Source organism: Agelaius tricolor, unplaced genomic scaffold, assembly GCF_023055355.1.
Source record: "Agelaius tricolor isolate 1412-34295 unplaced genomic scaffold, bAgeTri1.0.p SCAF_53, whole genome shotgun sequence".
Lineage (NCBI taxonomy): Eukaryota > Metazoa > Chordata > Aves > Passeriformes > Icteridae > Agelaius > Agelaius tricolor.
Window position 1 is genome coordinate 1,047,469 of NW_027269313.1, and position 18,323 is coordinate 1,065,791.

General features: G+C 43.0%; 1 protein-coding gene across 1 annotated transcript; it reads right to left on the reverse strand.

The window, feature by feature from the left end:
* Positions 1 to 3,974: 3,974 nt before the first annotated feature.
* On the reverse strand, positions 3,975 to 18,257 carry FKTN (fukutin). The gene is made up of 9 exons (XM_071455708.1): positions 18,073 to 18,257; positions 16,737 to 16,796; positions 14,667 to 14,870; positions 12,923 to 13,200; positions 12,057 to 12,189; positions 10,282 to 10,411; positions 9,043 to 9,176; positions 8,688 to 8,815; positions 3,975 to 5,646 (listed from the first exon to the last, which is right to left on the reverse strand). The coding sequence occupies exons 1-9, from the start codon at positions 18,175 to 18,177 to the stop codon at positions 5,433 to 5,435; spliced, it is 1,386 nt and encodes a 461-aa protein (XP_071311809.1). The 5' UTR covers positions 18,178 to 18,257; the 3' UTR covers positions 3,975 to 5,432.
* Positions 18,258 to 18,323: the final 66 nt, after the last annotated feature.

The window sequence follows — 18,323 nt, forward strand, 5'->3', positions numbered from 1 at the left end:
TGTTTACCATTAATGAATTTATAGATGGCACCAGGCTGGGTGGGATGTGGATGTACTGGAGGGCAGGAGGGCTCTGCAGAGGGCTCTGGCCAGGCTGGGTCCATGGGTTGAGGGACAGCCAGGGGAAGTGCTGGGTCCTGCCCTCGGCTCACAACAACCCCATGGAGCTCCAGACTGGGGGAAAGGGGCTGGAAAAGGCCCTGGGGGTGCTGTGCCAGCAGCCGGACACAGCCCAGGGGTGCCCAGGGGCCGAGAGGCCGATGGCCCCTGGGCTGTGCCAGCCCTGGGGTGGCGGCAGGAGCGGGGCAGGGCCCGTCCCTGTGCCGGCCCTGCTGAGGCCACACCTCGAGGCCTGGGGCACCTCTGGGCCCTCACGCAGGGAATGGAGGGGCTGCAGCGTGGCCAGGGAAGGGAACGGAGCTGGGAAGGGAATGGAGCCCCAGGAGAGGCTGAGGGAGCTGGGCAGGGGCTGAGCCTGGAGCAAAGGAGGCTCAGGGGGCCCTTGTGGCTCTGCACGGCTCCTGCCAGGAGGGCACAGCCGGGGGGTCGGGCTGCGCTCCCAGGGAACAGGGACAGGAGCAGAGGGAACGGCCTCAGGCTGGGCCGGGGGCAGGTTTAGCTGGATATTAGGAAGAATTTATTCACAGAAAGGGTGATAAGACATTGGAATAGGATGCTCAGGGAAGTGGTGGAGTCAGTGTCTCTGGATGTGTTTAAGGAAAGGCTGGAGGTAGCACTCAGTGCTCTGTTTGGCTGACCGAGTAGTGATCAGTCACAGGATGGACCTGATGATCCCAGAGGTCTTTCCCAACCTACTTGATTCTCTTACACGTATTGATGAAGATCACACAGCAAAACAGGACCTCCAAGGCAAGCCAAAAGCCCTCCTGACATCCTTTTCCCTGTCTGTGCTGGGACTGAGTCACAGGAACACACTTTTCTTTCCAAGCACAGAGCAGGACACCTTGTTTTGGAGGAGTGGAGGCTGCATTGCACTGCTGCAGAGGATGTCAGACCCTGGAGAGGGAATGCTCCAAGGAAAAAACCACCTCATTTTCTTGCAAATAATGCAGGAGAACCCACTGCATCAGTTAACTGGGGGGGTACAGGGGTGTAATCTGCTGACCTGTCACCCCCACAGAGGGATGGGGATGAGATCGGGGAGAAAAAAACCTTAGATTGTTCAGCTCACCTGCCCCAATGGCTTTTTATGCACCTGTCGACTGATACAGCATGAGGAAATGAAACATCCTTGATTTAGAGCATAAATTACATAGCAACAGCTAAAACACAAGCGTGTTATCAACATTTATTCTCATACCAAGTCCAAAATCACAGCAACACACCAGCTACTGAGAACATTAACTCTGTCCCAGCTGAAGCCATGACAAGAAAGAAATTTTTTCACCAGATGTCTGGTCAGTCACAGAAGGACCCCTTTCTACATGACAAAAATGTATCTTGGCTTCCTAAAATAAAGTAATTAATTAAAACAAATCACAAAAAAAAAGGGATAAAAATACAAGCCGAACAACCTGGCCTGGCTCCTGTCTTTACCGGCTGTTCCCTATTTAATCTTCTCTCTCTTTCCATGTTTGTTCAGAAATCCCTCTTCCAGTGCAGCTGAGAAAGGTTGTTACCAACAGGCAACCAAGCCTGAATGCTGACAATGTGAAATAATTACAGAAGCCCAAAGAGCAAACACACAGATTTTTTTAAATAAAGCAAATGCTCCTGCTGCCCCAACTGGCTCCTGAGAAACTGCTCTGGACAATGGCAGTGATAAAGAAGGGCTGGTGTCAGCTCAAGGAGGGAGGCCACACAGTTCAACAGTAGCTCCTTGTGGAAGCTGCTTTACTCAAGAGTTTTGACTTTTCTGACAGGAAGTGGATGGGTGAAAGGTGCTGTAATTATTTGCTTTATGTCAAAGAGAGCCACTTGGCTTATCCTGGGTTTGAAGTGGAAGGAGCAGAAATGGCTGAGGTGAGGAAACACAATGCTATTAAGCAAAGATTATCAGCTGGTGTAAATCGTCTGCCGGTGCCACTTTACCAAAACAGCTAATGTAGATCAGTGAACACAAGTGCCAGGCAGACTTTGATGTCCTTCCACGTAATTTCTCAAGTTCTTGCTCTGTTCTGCAATTCACAGAGTGATAGAAACACACAGAGAGGAAGGAAACGAGCCTGAGCAGTGAGGCAGCTGCCCCTGATCTCCTGAACTGCTGTGTGAGCTCAGAGAATTCTGTTGGGGAGGAATAAAGGACAGAAACACATCCCTGGGAGCCACTGCACTGTGACAGGCAGTCACCTTGGAAGGAAGGTGTCTGTGTTGTTACACATCTCATTCATCTGTGCAAAACACACAATTACAGTGGGCACTGCAAAGCAGAGACTGGTTTTCTCTGCCTTTTTCCACAATTTTCTAGAGCTGACAGATTTCAGACTTCTAGAGAATTCTAAAGCAACAAAGGATTGTTTAACACCCGCAACCAGTATCTCCCAGGCTCTGCTTCAACAGCCAGGGTGTGACAAGATCAGCTACTACTTTTTCATCTGGACAGCAGAGAAAGACAATCTCCAATCCTCTCCTGCCTGCATCACCAGAGTTTTGCCCATTTTCTGTGTCTGAGGTTAAAAGAGCAGCATGGTAGAACAGGCACAGGCCCTTCTGTCAGAATATGGCTCCTGGACAGGTGAAAAGCATCAGCATCTCCCTCAGAGCCTCTGTGCAGCCAAGCATTGTCCATCCCATGATTGTTCTGCAGCCTCAGCTTGGATCAGACACACCCTTTTTGGAAGAACTGCATTCACCCTTTTGGTGCAAACAATCACATTTTTTTTCAAGTGTTCAAGACGCTGCAGTTTTCTCTCATTTCCCGTGAGAGCATCACTCCGAGCATGAGCTCCGGTGTCTGATTCCAGAAATAGATCCTTTCTTAAACTCATATACAAACGATGATTCCAATTTCCACCTTATAAAAGCAGGAAGTTGTGGAATACTACAGAATTATGGGAAATAGGAACTCCCTCCAGCAAGACAGGATTAGGTACAGACAGTCCTTAAGTACAGTCAGGTCAGCCTTTGCTGGCATTTGCCTGATGTGTTCTCAGAGACCCCCAAAGTAACAGGTTTTACACATTTCCACATGTTAAATACTCAATCAATTTGCATTCCTCCCATTTACTTCTATTTCCTACCACCCACAGAAAGGAGCACACACATCCCTTCCTTTTTCTGTAACCATCTTTTATGGCTTTTGAAAATGGCCTTTTATGGTCTGTTCTCTTCAGGCAATGCTATTTCTTCAATCTTTCCTTGATGTTATTCTGGAGCTTTGATCACTTTTCTGTCTTTAACAGCTGCACATAAATAACATGAAAAACCTTGTTTGCTACAGGGAAGACAAGGGACTTCACATGTGGTTGCTTAAGACCATTAGGAGAATTTAGGAACTACCCTCCTCTCCATTCCAAAATGAAGGCAGTAAGTCAGTTAAGAAGGTAACATAGAATTAAGAATTACATTTCAGATGAGGCAAGTCAGGAGAACCCAAGAGGAGGCACATCTCAGTCTGGCTGTTTCTGTGGGTACGCCAAGGCTTCAGCCTCATGATGTACCCCCAAAGAGCAGCAGCTCCACGACGTTCACACCACTCCTGGGCATCCAATCTGCATCCAAGCAGGAAATCTGTGGCCGGAGCACTGCAAGAGAGTGACAGGAGATGTGCAATGTGCAATCTCTCTGTGCAACTGAAGGATCCTTTCTCCTGCCTACATGAGGGCTTCTGCCTTATTCAGAGCATCTTTACTGTATCCAAGTATCTTTATTAAAAAATAAATGCTCAAAGACAGGCAGTCAATAAGCAGAGTAAGAAACATTTCAGATTTTCCTCCATGCATTATGTCATGGTAACTGCAATGAAGTGTGTTAAATGCTGCCCAAGATGACAAAACAAAGAATGAAACAGCATCTCAAGTTGCAAATTAGACTCTCCTTTTAATCAGTGTTAAATATACACTTGTATCTTCTGAAGAGAAAACATTTTAACCTGAAGAATACCTTACAGGTATAATCAACTATTCAAGACATCCTCCCTTTCAGGGACATGCATTTTTTTTCATTAGTCTTTTCATTTACAAAGTCAAAAATTTGACAGATTATAATTTTCTGAGAGCACCTTTTCTTTCACTCTTAAACATTTATCACATCTCAGAAACTCACAGACGTACTGCATGTTATTACACCAAGAAGTTCAGGACAACAGAGTTATGAACATGGAAACCACAAGGACATTCACCTCTTTTTTTTTCAATTTTAAGGAAAAGGTACAAAAAAAATTCTACCTGAGAAGTTATCCCTTATAATGTCATGGTTACTTAAGCAAGTGAATGGTGTTAGCAGGATTTTACATCTCTCTCTTCTTAACCAGGCAGAACAAAGTTCCATCCAATTGAAGAGCCAGCCTGACAAGTTGTTGCCAGAAGCTGAACAATTTACTCCAATGTTTCAGTGACAGGAGAAACTGAAACTGAGAGGACTGGCAGGATTGCTGCTGCAAATTTGATGGAACAGTTGGTATTTGTACACATTTCTCCTTTCCCTTAAAGAGAAGCCTCTGTTCTGTGGAACAGAAAACTGTGAATAACCCCCATTTCTGTCTACTTGCAGGAAAGCAGGGATAGCTGTAATTTGTTAAAAAACAGTAAAACATTTTACAGGGAGAACACACGGACTGGGACACTAAAACCAGAATTTTATTTCTTTTCATGGGGAAGCCATCCCAGCAGCATGCACCTTCGCATTCTTTAGGAAGGACAAATTGAAAAATGTCCAGTGTCAGTAGTTTCTCCTTCCATTCACTTAGTGTTACACCATCACCAGATACCTCCTAGATGTCAAGCAGGTTCTGTGCCACAGAAACATTCCACTCCCAAGAGCAACCCCTTGCTCATGGTAGGGATGTACCAGTCTCAAATCAAGCACATTTGAGGTACTCGTAACTCTGGTGTTTTGAAGTTAAACAGTCACACATTTCCTTTGAAAAAAGAGGAACTTCTCTGAGATTTTCCAATCCTAACCTTCTCTCAAGCTTGAGAACTGAACAGTCTGAAGGTTTTGATGATCCCAGGGATGTCAAAGCCAGCTGGCAACTGTTTACTGTTTAAACAGTCAACTGCCTGTAAGTCCACTGCAGTCTTCTCTACTCCCTTTGTGCAGCTTTTCTTTCAGCTTCCCTTCCTTCCAGTTGCTTTTCATCTTCTCCTTTAACCACGTGGAAAAAGCACGATGAAGGTGAAGAAAACCTGTTAAGCAAAGGGAGGAAAATGCCTCCTTAGGAAACATGCAAAGGAAACGGATGTCGATGCCTTTGGGCACTGGGAAATCACAAACTGACAGTTCTGGGGACAGGCTCTGTCAGCAGACAGGGGTCAGTAGATTTGGATGACATTGTCCCACTCATCAATAGGCCAGATTCCGTTGTCCTGCACGTTGAAGGGTGAGCTCTTCCAGTCCCATGTCTTCACAGGCACCTTCCACTCCGGGCCGTAGTTGGCCTCCACGTACTGCAGGGTTTCACAGGGCACGTGCACCTTGAGTTCCACAAACTCAGTCCAGCACAGAGTAAACTTGGGAAAGAGATACCTGTGCCAGAACAAAAGGGTGTGGTCACTGGCAAAAGGCTAGAATGCGCCTCTAAGTAAGTTCAAGGAGAAAGCAAGCAACAGCAGCAAGTGGCCATGTCACATTTATACTGTTTTTTCTCTTACACACTGGACAAGGGTGTTATCAACAGTAACTGGTGAACATTTGCTTCATGTGCTTAGGAAGGAGCCTTCCTAATTCTTTTGTTGCTTGTGTTCACATCATTCTGCCACCTATAGGTTCGTCCCTGCCTCTGCTTTGCCTGTTAAAAATGGGATTGAATGGTTACCCCTTTTAGAAAGCACTGCATGCTTACAGGAGTGGCAGCTCACAGGTAAATTTCCACAACAACATCCTATCAAGTCGAGGTGTCAAACAATACCAAAGTCTACCCACTACTCCTGCAGAGGATCACTCCCACTTCTGAAGTTCTGAAGACTTCCACACAAAAAGAATTTTTAAAAAAAGTGATCCTAAAATTCCTTTTCACAGGTTAAAATGAAGCCATAAGCACTTTGTCCTTTTAAAAAAGCTTTGTACATTTGTGTGATGAACTAGAACTGCCCCCTCCATCTTCTTGCAAGCATGAAGTTAATTTAATTTCTAAGCTCTCAGCAAACAATATGAGAAAAAAAAGCAATTGTGCTTCATGCCTTAAGTGGAAGGAAAGAACAAAGTGATCAAGCATTTTTTGGATATCTATCCAGAGCCTGCTAATTAAACTAAACTCTTACACAAAGTCCTCTTTGTTAAAAACCTACAGAATTAGCTCACTTTAAGGACTAAAGCAAACAGTGTGAATTTGATTCCCAGATTCAGTTTTTGTAGATATTCATTCCCTGCTGGAAATTGCAACTGTCCAATATTCAATTTGCAAACAAAGAAGAAGCCTCAGTTGCTGCAACTCCAAGACAGTATCAGGAAGATGCACATGTTTGTGTCGGGAACGCTGAGGAAATGTTTGTGCATATGGAAAAGCAAACCACACAGCCAGACTGTGAGGGTTAGAAACCATCTCTCCAAGGAAACAGAAGCTAAAAATGACTATGAGAAGTATTTTAGGGACTCAATGAGAAATGCTCTAGCTCTCCACCCTCTAATTCAGATGTATAGAAAGTATGCCTGTGCAAATATTTAGCTTTGTGAAGAAAACACCTTCTACCTTTCAGTTTTAATCTTAGAAAAGAACTTCCACCCTTCTCTGTGATGACCCAGTAGCAATCAGCATCTCTTCTGACACTATAATTCCTTTAAAATTGTGAGAGTGGATTTAGGATTCAGCATGAGCAAACAACCACTTCTCTTCTGACTGACCTCCTCACCTTTGCCTTCCTCCAAAATTCTGACAGGGCTGGAGATTAAACAAATTGAGTGTCATTCTGGTGTTGTATATAGTCAGATTAAGCATGCCAAGTGCTCCCACATCTCACAGTAACAAAAGCTGTGTCTCTTTTCTCTTTCTGAGTGTGTATTTGGAATAACAGACGTCTGGAATTACTTGGCTAAGGATTCTGAACAGCTACACTTCTGACATGGCTCAGGGCCTTTATGGTGGTAAACAAGCAGTTTTCCTGGTCCTTTTCTGTGTGTACTAAGAAACTAAACTAAGAAACACCAGCTCAGAATTAGAGGCTTGGCTTCCCTAAGCAAAGTTATTACTGAACAAGAAAGCTATGTTTGGAACTTTAATAAGCCACCACCAAAAAATAACTATGAGGCTACAAGAAAAGGAGAGAGTTTTGTGGAAGATGGAGTTCCAAAAGAGCTGTAATACCCAGGGATACAAAACCTGGAGTGCAGCACGGGGTCACACTGATCCCCTATTCTCATGTCTTGGACCAGTCATTATCAAAAAAGCAGGGGAAAAACATCTCTCAGGTATCCAAGGTTGGATGGAATTTTGAAGGAGCAGTGTCAACTCCATTGGCATGGAAACAGCTACTGCAATTTAGATGCAACAAGAGCACAAAGAGGAGGAAAGGAATTTATTGGTCAGCTTGCTTTTCAGAATGCACCATGCATGAAAACTGGAACTGCTGCTATATTCTAAAAAAAATTACTTTGCTATACAGCACATTTTCTGTGGGGATATTCCAAGAGCTCTTTCTTCTGTCTATTTCTAAATGTGCCTTTTGAAGCTGGTTATCGAAATATCTTTCCCAGTCTTTATTTATCACTTCAGAACAAAGATAACTAAGACAAGGATTTGGACATTATCTCCAACTGGATGACAGTGCTCACAAAATTCCCATTAGCTAAATACAAACAAATACATTTCAGGCAAAATATGAAAGATAATGACATCCTATAGAAATCTACAATGTTTTCAACTAGTCTGCAGCAATCTCCTACTGAGTGAAGGCATGTGATTGAAAGAAATAAATCTAATTATCAAACCCCATATTCAGTTTGCTGAATTGATTGGGATTAAATCATTAAATTAAATTATTAAATCATTGCTGATTTAATACTGAAAGGTGTGAAATAAGAAACATGGGATCCTATTCAAAATTCCATTTTGAGAACATGAGCAGTAAGGCCTCCAGGAATTGTCTGTGTTGCTGTCACAACCCAGTATTCCAAATTGCTACATCAAAATCCCAAATTGTGGGCTTTTCTGTGCAAGGAGAGTTGAGGCTTTTTGCCATAATACTTCCTCATCAAGACAGATGCCTAAGGATTAATGTTCTACTATAAAATTAGATTGTGCAATAAACACTGTTTTAAAGATTTTTTTTCTCATCTTGGGTGCTTATGTAACTGGGGGCCTGTCACAGTCAGATAAGATCTGCTTGATACATGATATGCCAGCCCTGCTTTTGATTTCACAAGAGATCTGACATTTACTCTCTAGTAAGGCACAGGACTGTTCTCTCTCTGCTTCACTGGTCTCAGAGTGCAGAATCTCCACTGATTCCCCTCTGACATCCACATTTCCACAAAGAGCACAGGCTTTGCCAGGCAACAGCACACAAAATGCCATCAGTAAACACAACCTTGTTCAATTTCTTTCCTGCTAGTGATACAAATCCAGTTCTTACTTAAATTTCTTGCCCGACTTGGCCTGAGTTCCTCCATTCCATATGTGGTCATCCTCTTCATAGAAGAAAAAAATGTCAAGCTTCACATCATCTTCTCCCTGAAAAGAGAGTTCCAAGCTGTCTTCCACCTGTAAGACAAAAATACACACTGTATATACACATAAAAATACAAAGCAACTTATGTCAGCAGAAAACAAATTCATTTTCATCACATATACAGATATATTTCTATTCTAACTGAAGAAAACACAGTAACTCTGCATTATTTTTAATATTAAACACTTCTGCAACTGAAGTCAAAGTTACAAATCTACAGAAACATACACACAAAGTAAAATGTTCATTTTCTATATACCTTGCCAAATTTGTGCTTCAGTGGCAACCCTGCTTTCTGAAAGGCTGGAATGATATCTGCTTTGTAGTCCCTTATAAAGATTCCCAAATCCACATCTTTGCTGTGAGGAATGACATTGCACTGCCTAAACCAGCCTGAGGGGGAAAAAAATAAAGCAGAAAAATCCCAAACTAGTTAATTCAGGAATGTGAATTTAACAGAACCAAAGCAACACAAAAATGAACAGCCCTAAGATGACCAGGCAAAAGTCTTTGACTTTAGAGGCCATAAACAAGATTTTTGCCTTTTTTTTTTGTATGGGATGAACCACATCAAAGGAAACAAGTATTACTGCACTTATAGTCATCTCTCTCCCTTCAGAAAGCCAAGAATGCAAGGGAAAACAAAGATAATGTATCTTCAGTTTCCTAATTTAAATGCATAAAAAAAGAAAAAAAGTTCTTTATGTGGGACCAAATCTAATCAGCAGTTAACAGCTACAGGGCCACAGCTGTGCTTCTGATTTGCAACTATTGTTTTATACTGCATCCAAGATGTTAATCATCTTTCAATCACCACTGCAAAGCAGAGAGACACAAAGTGGGACATTCTTTTGTCTGTTTCATTAAGGCATCTTTTAGTAACTGTTCATTCAGAAAATTGTATTCCCTAGTATTAAATAAATACAAGGCAAATGTGAACACATGAGTCTTCACTAAGTGTTTCAGAAACAAAAGAATCCTCACCAGTGATAAGACACTTGTACCTTCAGCAGAACTGAAAACTTGCATTACCTACTCTAATGGACTGCAATTTTATTAAAAGTTTGTTTTGAAAGAAAATGAATTATTGTAAACTGTATTTTAGAAGTCAGTGACAAGCATCTAATTGCATGGGAAGAAAATCAGGCTTAGAGTGTATACTTGGACAGCAGAACAATGTGCTCATCACTGCGTTTTCCAACTGGCACTTCAGTGAATTCCAAGTCACACAAATTAGGGAACTGTTGATTACTTCCTAGCAGGGATGAACACAAGACAGGTAATTGCTAACAACACTAAATGCTTCGCTGGAAATTTGCCCACAGCTCTGCTGCTCAGGTTTCTAAAGAAAAAGCTTTTTTTCAGGAGAAAAAAGGCCTATTGCAATACAGTTATTACCTTCCAACCCAGTACTTTTGGCTGGCATCACAAGCAGTGGAGGATGAAGTGTTTAAAGTTTCAGGTGAGTGTAAAAATGCAACACAACACAAATTTTTACCAAGACATGTTCCACTGCTCAGCCAGAACTTCACTCCCAAGTTATTCAGTGTCAGGGCAGCCAGATGAAGCAAGGATTTTGCCTTTTTCCTGAATTCCACTGCATCAAGAGAGGCATCATCAGGATACAGCTGGAAGGCAAGAGTAAGCAAGTTACTGTCAGAGAGCAAACAGTCCCTTCATTTTTTCAGCATCCTAGGGAAAAACGACCTTAAAAAACTTCCTTAACTAATACCTGGGCTAATAGCTGTTTTTACATACACAGTCCATGTTCAGAACATGCACTGGAGTGAAAGTGGAAATTAAGACTCTGAATCATCAACCTTCCTTTTGTTTCCTAATCACAAGCATGAAAATTCACAGTAGACTACAATAAGAAAATATGTATTAGACTCTGATTCTCAGCAGTTGGCAGCAACACAGGTGAGCCCTTGTTCTGCACATGCTGAAGTCAGTTCCTGGAGTCCAAGGAGAACACAGGGACAGAATCAGTCTCTGCAAGCACATCAAGGCTTTTCCAACCTCCAGAACTCCATGATTAATTTATTTGGCGCCACCAAGTGTCCGAATTGGGTGTTGAGTTTTAAGGAGAGCTGTCAAGTGAACACAAAAATCTTCCAGACAGAACTGTGGCAAGGTCTGCCGTCCATGCAAAGCCAAAACCAACAGGGGAGGCTGAGCAAACATTACCAATTCTAACAAAGGAACAACCACTCGGCTTTGTGATGGATTTCTTTAAGAGCTCTTGGGCAACAAGCAGCCAAAATTAACTTTTCCAAACAGGTGCCAGCTGCTTGTCTCAGTGTTAAAGCTCCAGCAAAGTTCAATAAACATTAGGGGCAGGCACATTTTCTCTGCCTGTGGTGATTTCTGCCTGGAGGCTGAAGTGGATTATATTTTTCTGTCTTCCACAGGTGAAGGGATAACACATGGATGCCCTTGTGACCCTCCTGCTACCCAAATAAGGATCTACAGCCTGCTAGAGTGAACAGGAGTGGTCCTCCCTTTTCCTTAACACCCAAATGACTGCATACTGGAGCCTCCAGTGCCCTTTTCCCCCTTCCATGAACTCAGAGATGGCTCATGTTCAGTGGTCTGATTCTGACTCTGTAGTCTCAACTGTGAACTTTTAATCACCTTATAACTCATGTCCTTTCCAAGTTAGGACAAAATGCCCCCCACACTACAGCAGAGACACTTTTATCTGCTAAATCAAGTAGCAAAATTCTAAACATAATGCTCTGAATAGTGGTGAAAACATTGGCTTACACAGTCAGAAAAGCAATTAAATCAGTCACTTTGGAATGTGACCATTTCAGATAAGCCAAATGAGGAACATGGAACTGCAGGAAATGGTTCAAAAAATGCGAAATTAAACACTTCTCAAAACTTTGACGACTGCCATAAGGAAAGTTTTCAGCCATGAAGACACACCAGTTTTATTTGTGTCTCTAATAAAACAAGTTAGTTTTTTCATAAGATCCATTTAACAGTAAGGGTGTGTAGGATCTGTGGATATGTTGGCTCCCTCTTCGAAAAACACATGCTCACAAGTAAAAAACCAAAAAAGGCCACGATCTTCAGGCAAAGTTTTGATTTCATTACCACTTAGTAAGCTATGTGGAATGAGAATCAAGTTTTGTATTTAGCTTTGTGCATGTGAACAATCCCATTTAGGTAAAAAAAAAAAAGCAAAACAGTGAACTGTTCTTAGGTTTGGGTCAATCAGTGAAAACACACATTTCATCTCAGAGACACCACCCAGTTACCACTAACCTGAAAGAAAGCCCGAGCTTCTCTGTACCTACATTCAAGAAATCTAGAGTGGGACATCTCCTCTAGAAAACTGGACGGATTTTTTGGAATTTGAACTTTTAAGTCATCAATGGAAACCAGCAGAAGTTCTGGCCTGCATGGAAAGAGAGATAATATTACCCTATTTAATTCCAAACCACATAGCACTTTATCATTTAACTCAGGTTATAATCTTAATGCACACTACTGGCAGTGATCCCTCTGTCCAAATACAGGCCAAACCACTTATAAATGAAAATAGCAACTAGAGCTTCACCAAATTCCCCACACATTTCAAAACTTTGTTTAAAAAAACAATTCCTACACCTCCAAACCCCAAGCTGGTTTGTCAGATCACTGATTTCTTTACTGACTCATGACTTGAATTTGTTCAGAGATGTTGTTCAGTGCATCTTAAAATTCAGGCTGTTTGGTTGTCTAAGTGTTACAGGATGGATTTCAGAATCAAATTTGACTCTGTACTTTGAAGCTATTTGCTTTTAAAAGCTATTCAGCCTTCACAATGATTGAAGAGGGATTATTTAACAGCTTATAGAGTTTCCTTCAAACATTTAGGCACATAACTCATATAGATTCTTTGCTTAAAAAGGATGAAGGGGTCAAATTAATGGAAAAAGTTAAACAGATTTATTTTGATGTGTGAAATGCCTCAATATTTTTCTCATTTTCTCAGAAACTATGTTCTCAAAGCTTGCACTTTGGGGGTCTGACTCATACCTGAGCTGAATTTTAGAACCTGACTACGGGAAAGAGAGTAGTTTTACACACAGAGGAAGGAATTTTGGTAGGGCCATGATGGCTTTCTCCTTCCCCTGTTGTGAGCTCACTTTTCATAGGCCCCAGGGTAGCGGCCGAAGTGGAGTTTCCGGAAAGGCACAAACTTTCTGTCCATGTGTTGCTTGAGTCTCAGGGGTCCATGCCAGAGGAAATTGCCACTCCTCTCATAGAAGACCACCAGGTGAATGGCATGGGATGCCAGTTTGAATATGTAGTGCAAGGGAATTTCCATCCCAGATAGGTCATCCATCCCATCCAAGCGGGGGTCCTTGTTTATAATCTTTAGCCACTGGAACCCCATCTTCTCAGCAGTTCTAAACAGGCCCACCTGAAAATGAGGAAGACAGGAGGCAGAGCAGGGTAAAGATTAGAGAAACCAAAATTGGAAGGTAAATGCTTATTACTAACTCACACCATTCCTAATTTTCATTTTTTTAATCAGGCTTAAGCACAAATGAATCAAAAATCTCTAAGAGCTTGAAGACCAGCAGTCACAAGCAATTCCAACCACCTTCTTTCCTTGTCTTAAATTTTGTCCCTCAAACTACAAAATGAAACTGCAAATAAATGTTGTAAAGCCATGCTTGGATTAGGTTTGTTCCTTGCCATAGCACCCTACCCTGCACTCTCAAACTATTCTCCAAAACTGTTCTGACAAATTTGGTGTTCCTAAGTCCTTGAATAACAACACCATTAACACAAAAATGACTAGCCCAAAACCTTCTTTTGTGGGGCAAATAAAAATCTCACCAAACACTGAGCACTGCCCTCAAGTAACAGGATTTCATATTTCTACAAACAAAGGGAATTAAATTCTGGCTGATTTTAAAAAACCCAAACCAATCAGCATCTGAAGAGCCTTTCAAATCCCCCCCTGAAATGTTCTGTATAAGCATATCAGCTTCTCCCCTGAATGATACAGAAATTATCACTGAGACACAAAGCAATGGGAAAATGGATTTATCTCAGTGTGCTGCCGTACAACTTTGCTCTAACTTTCTGGAATTCCTTTACACCTATGGGTAAAACAGCTGCCTGATCAGGCCCAGAGTGACACCCTTCTTCACTCAAGCTCTTCAGTGAAATAGTCACTGATCATTTCCATCTCCTGATTTTTCTAATTAAAAAAAAAAAAAAGAAAATCTAAAAAAAAAAGAGGAAAAAAGCTGTTCATCACTGGTATCTTTAGTCTGTAGAAATTAATCTAAGCAGTATTTCCAGATTACACTTAATTGATGAAATAATACTGGATTTAAAATTGTCCTTCCTCACATGCTACACCTCTATTTTTAACACAGGCATTAAAAATGTCCTAACATCACAGAGAAGCAGAGACACCATTAAGTATCAGCAATACATTAGGTGAAATGGTATTAATTACAAAGATGTCCTAAAAGAAATGTAAATCAGCAGACTATGATAATTGTCACATGAATAACTGCATTTCCTTCTTGATAAGTTCCCAAACTCCAGATTTATAACAGATGCACCTACATTACAGGCTGCAGGTTCTTCTTCCTTTCTAACAGACCTTTCTTTCCTTTTGGCATAGACTCTGACTACCAGAGGTTTTTTTAATATTGCAGACAGCTTCTAAAAAGTTTCACCTATAAATTACTCCTAATGTGTCTAGGCTAGTAAATGGGCAACTTTTATTTTCAAACAAAGTTTCCTCTGCCTACAACATTACCCCACATGAATTCAGATACAAACATGCAAGCATTAAGTGACAACATCAAAGAACATCAAAGAATGCATTAAAACACACAAATGTGAACAGAAAAATGCACTTACATCATGTTTCCATGTTTTGTCTAGTAGTGCAAAGGTGGTAAAGTCTCTTGGAGCACAGAAGTATTTGCATTCTGGGCTGGGGCCATCAGGAGAGCTTCTGATCTGTTCAATGTCTTTATTAACCAGTCCCAGAATCAAAGGATCAATCAAATACACTGGAATATTGTGACTGGATATTAATCCCAGGAACTTCCTAACCACATGCTGTTTGACAGAGGACAGAAAGACCATCTTTGCATTAAAACTCTTTGACAGAAAGACACCCCTACCCACTGAAAGAAGGAAATCTTATCCCCCAAATACATCCTCTGAGTGTACACTTCACTTCCAACAGACAGTTGTGAGGCTGAGTGAGAAGGCAGGATACAAGTGCCAAACAGAATTTGCATTCTGGTCTACCCAGGGCACTCAACATTGCATAAGGAGTAAAAAAGCTGCAGCAAGAATGTTCTGTGCCTAATGCAATGGGTTATTAACTTGATTCAGCAGAGAACATTAATCAAGCACATTTAGATGTCTGTGGCACACAGAAACCACTCACAGCAGCCGCAGTCACCCTGCCACTTAAATGTATTCAACTGTAACATTTTCATTTAATGATTTTAAAGCTCTGGCTTCAGGGAGATGTGAAAACATGAGCATGGGATGTGGTCAACAACAGAGTTTTGGCAGCAGCATCACCTGTGTGGTACAGGCACAAGCAAGGCCACCCTCACACTCCACAAAGCTGAAAGGTGAGTGATGTGCTCGTATTACTTCTGTGACTAAAACTGGCACACCAGAGTGATGAACAGGAAAAAAAGTCTGTGCAAAAGCATCCACCTTTCCAATCCATCACTACTCCAGGAAAACAGATGCTTTCAGCTGAAACTTAAATAAGTTAAAAAAAACCCCATAAATAATGGTAGAAAAGCATGGCCTTGATGTTAAGTCACCAAGAGAAACATGTTCAAATTTAGTGTTTTGGACACACGACTGCAGGGACTCTAAGGAAGGCCTGAAGTGCAGCAGGTGGCAGGATCATGGCACATCCTTCATCACTGATGATCTCAGAAGAGCAAGTTAAACCTTTAGGAGAGCTCTGGAAGGCCCCTGTGACCGTGACACCTCACACCTGGTAGGCAGCTCCAAGGGGTGTCACCTCCAAGAATAGCAAGGCGTTCCTGGCACAAGCAAGCAGTGCACAGAGCAGTTGGTCTGGATTTTCTCCAGGGACAGCTCTTAGCCAGAGCACCTTCCCTCTTGCTCAGCAGAAACCAGGCCTTTAAATGGCCATTCTGCTAATTAGCAACATTATCATGTTGCATCCAAACCGAAAGGCAGCCAGCTCCCAGCACATCCCTCTCCTTAACCATCTGTGCTGTTTTTCCACTGGGAGATCAGTTAACAGAAAGTCTTCTGTGAAAACTGTTTCCAAACAAATCCCAGCTACAAATATGACAGGGGACCTTCTGATTCCCCAGGGTGGGCGTTTTTTGTTGCATTCAATCCTGCAAGACACAACAAATATCCCATTTCAAGGACCTAAGAGCACTCCCAGCACTGCTCATGAGGGCTGGAATGCAGCTGGGGAATGCTGAAATGTGACATTTTCCTGCTTGGGAAGATCTTTACAACCCAGCACAAGCAGGTGTGACCAGTGACCAGCAGGTTAAAACACCTGCAGTGGGCAAAGGAGGGTTGTGTGACCCAGGAGCTTCTCAGAGCAGCAAAGAAGCTGCATGGCAAAGCAGCCAATCTGTTCAACACCCAGCCTCAAAGGACACAAAACCCTGGATCAACACTTCTGTCTCAGAAAGAAAAAGTGTTTCTTCCTGAAACATTAACAACAAATGGAAGCACTGCATTGGCAAAGGCTGTGAAGCTGTAACTGTTTCTCAATTTTACTTTAGAGCGATGTTTTGATACTCTCTTTACCGAGCAAAGTTACAAAGTGTATCTCTTCCTCCTTCAAAGCAGAAAGCGCCCAGTGAAGAGTGAGAAGACTGAGAACTGGACGCTGGATTTGCAGTTCCAAGTGAGTTCTGAGACTTGTGGAAGAGCCGCATGAACCAGTGACACTGTACATACCCATCTTGTGCTGTCTTGGCCTGACTGGCTTCCTCTGGCTTTGGAGAAAGCTGCTCCATTCTATCAAAAAAAAAAAAAAAAAAACCCAAAAAAAACAAAACAAAAAGAAGGGAAGGGGAAGGGAGAAAGAAGAGAAAACCCCCAAAGTTTCAGTTGAATCCTTGTTTTCTTAACATGACATCCAGGGGCATTTATCCACTTCATGGATAATGGAGTTATGCCTCTGGTCATGCAGCTACAGTGCTGAATGTGAAATCATAAACAACTGCTGTGGCTTAAATATATTTAGAAGGACAACCCAAGCCTCAGGGACCTCCAAACATGCAAGCATGGAGTGGTGAGGCCTCGGGTTTCCAAGCCAATGTGCCAGCAAATGTAAAATAGGAAGATGACAAACCCTGTCAGGCAAATACCACAGGGGCAGGGACAGTGGCACTGTGCCTCAGTCTTTCCAGGTGTAATCCTAGACAATTCAATTTTAAGGACAGCATTTTCACGTGAGAGAGTCAAGGCACCTCGTGGCCCAGCTTTTTGGCTTTTCCAAAGCACGGAGAATTTCTCAGTTGTTGTTTAAAAAGCAGAAACGGTGAGAAAGAAGTTGAAGGTTGCAGCAGCAGCTGTCACTGACACTGCCTGCACTTAATAAGGAAAGAAAAGCCAAAAAACAAGTCAGGGTGCTTTGAAATCTGCACGGTTCTTCCGTGAAAATAAAGGGAGTTCCTTTGTGGAATCTGAGTTGCAACTGTAAACTAAGACCAACAGCGGATTTAATTTACAGTAACATTCACTTCTTTTGCTGTCGCAGAAAATCACTCGCCTGGACGTTCCAGGTCAGGTATAAAAAGAGATACAAACAGCATGCCAGATATAAAAGCAGGATTTAAACTGTGACATCCAGCACTTTAGGAGCACTGAGTCACAAAACCCTAAGGCGACTGCAAAAAAAAAAGTTGGGATTTCTCTCCGCCATAGAAAACCCATTGGAAAACCTGCGTCCAGCAGATGCTGCCTCCCTTCGGCAGAGCCCTCAGACAGAGCTCGCTGCGACTTGGGAGGCGATAAAAGCCACCGAGCAACGACAGCTGAGGGTGAAAAGCCGCGGCGGCTGGAAGCTGGCGGGGCATTATTCCCTGCGGGAGAAATCGGATGGCCCTGGCTGACACAGTGACTCGGATACCAGGCTGGGAACCCAATCCCGACTGTACCCCCGCCACCGGACACCGGCCTGGGCTCCCCGCCCGCCCCCGGGGCCGCTGCAGGGAACTCCGGGGGTGGGCGGGACTGACGCCCACACAGCGCCGCGCAGGGAAACCAGCGCAGCGCGCTGCCTTCTCACCTTCTGCGACAGGTAGAACTTGTAGTAGCACAGCTGGAAGAGCAGGAAAACCAGGCTGGTCAGCGACAGGAGCGCCAGCACCACGTTCCTGTTGATTTTCTGCATCAGCCCCGCGGCGCTCCGGGAGCCGCTGCCCGGCCGCCCTCACCGCGATGCGGCTTCAGGCCGGAAAGCGCCGCCGGAAAGCGCAGCCCGCCGTCGTAAAACACCCCCCCCACCCCCCCCGCTGTCGTAAACCTCTCCTCACGGGG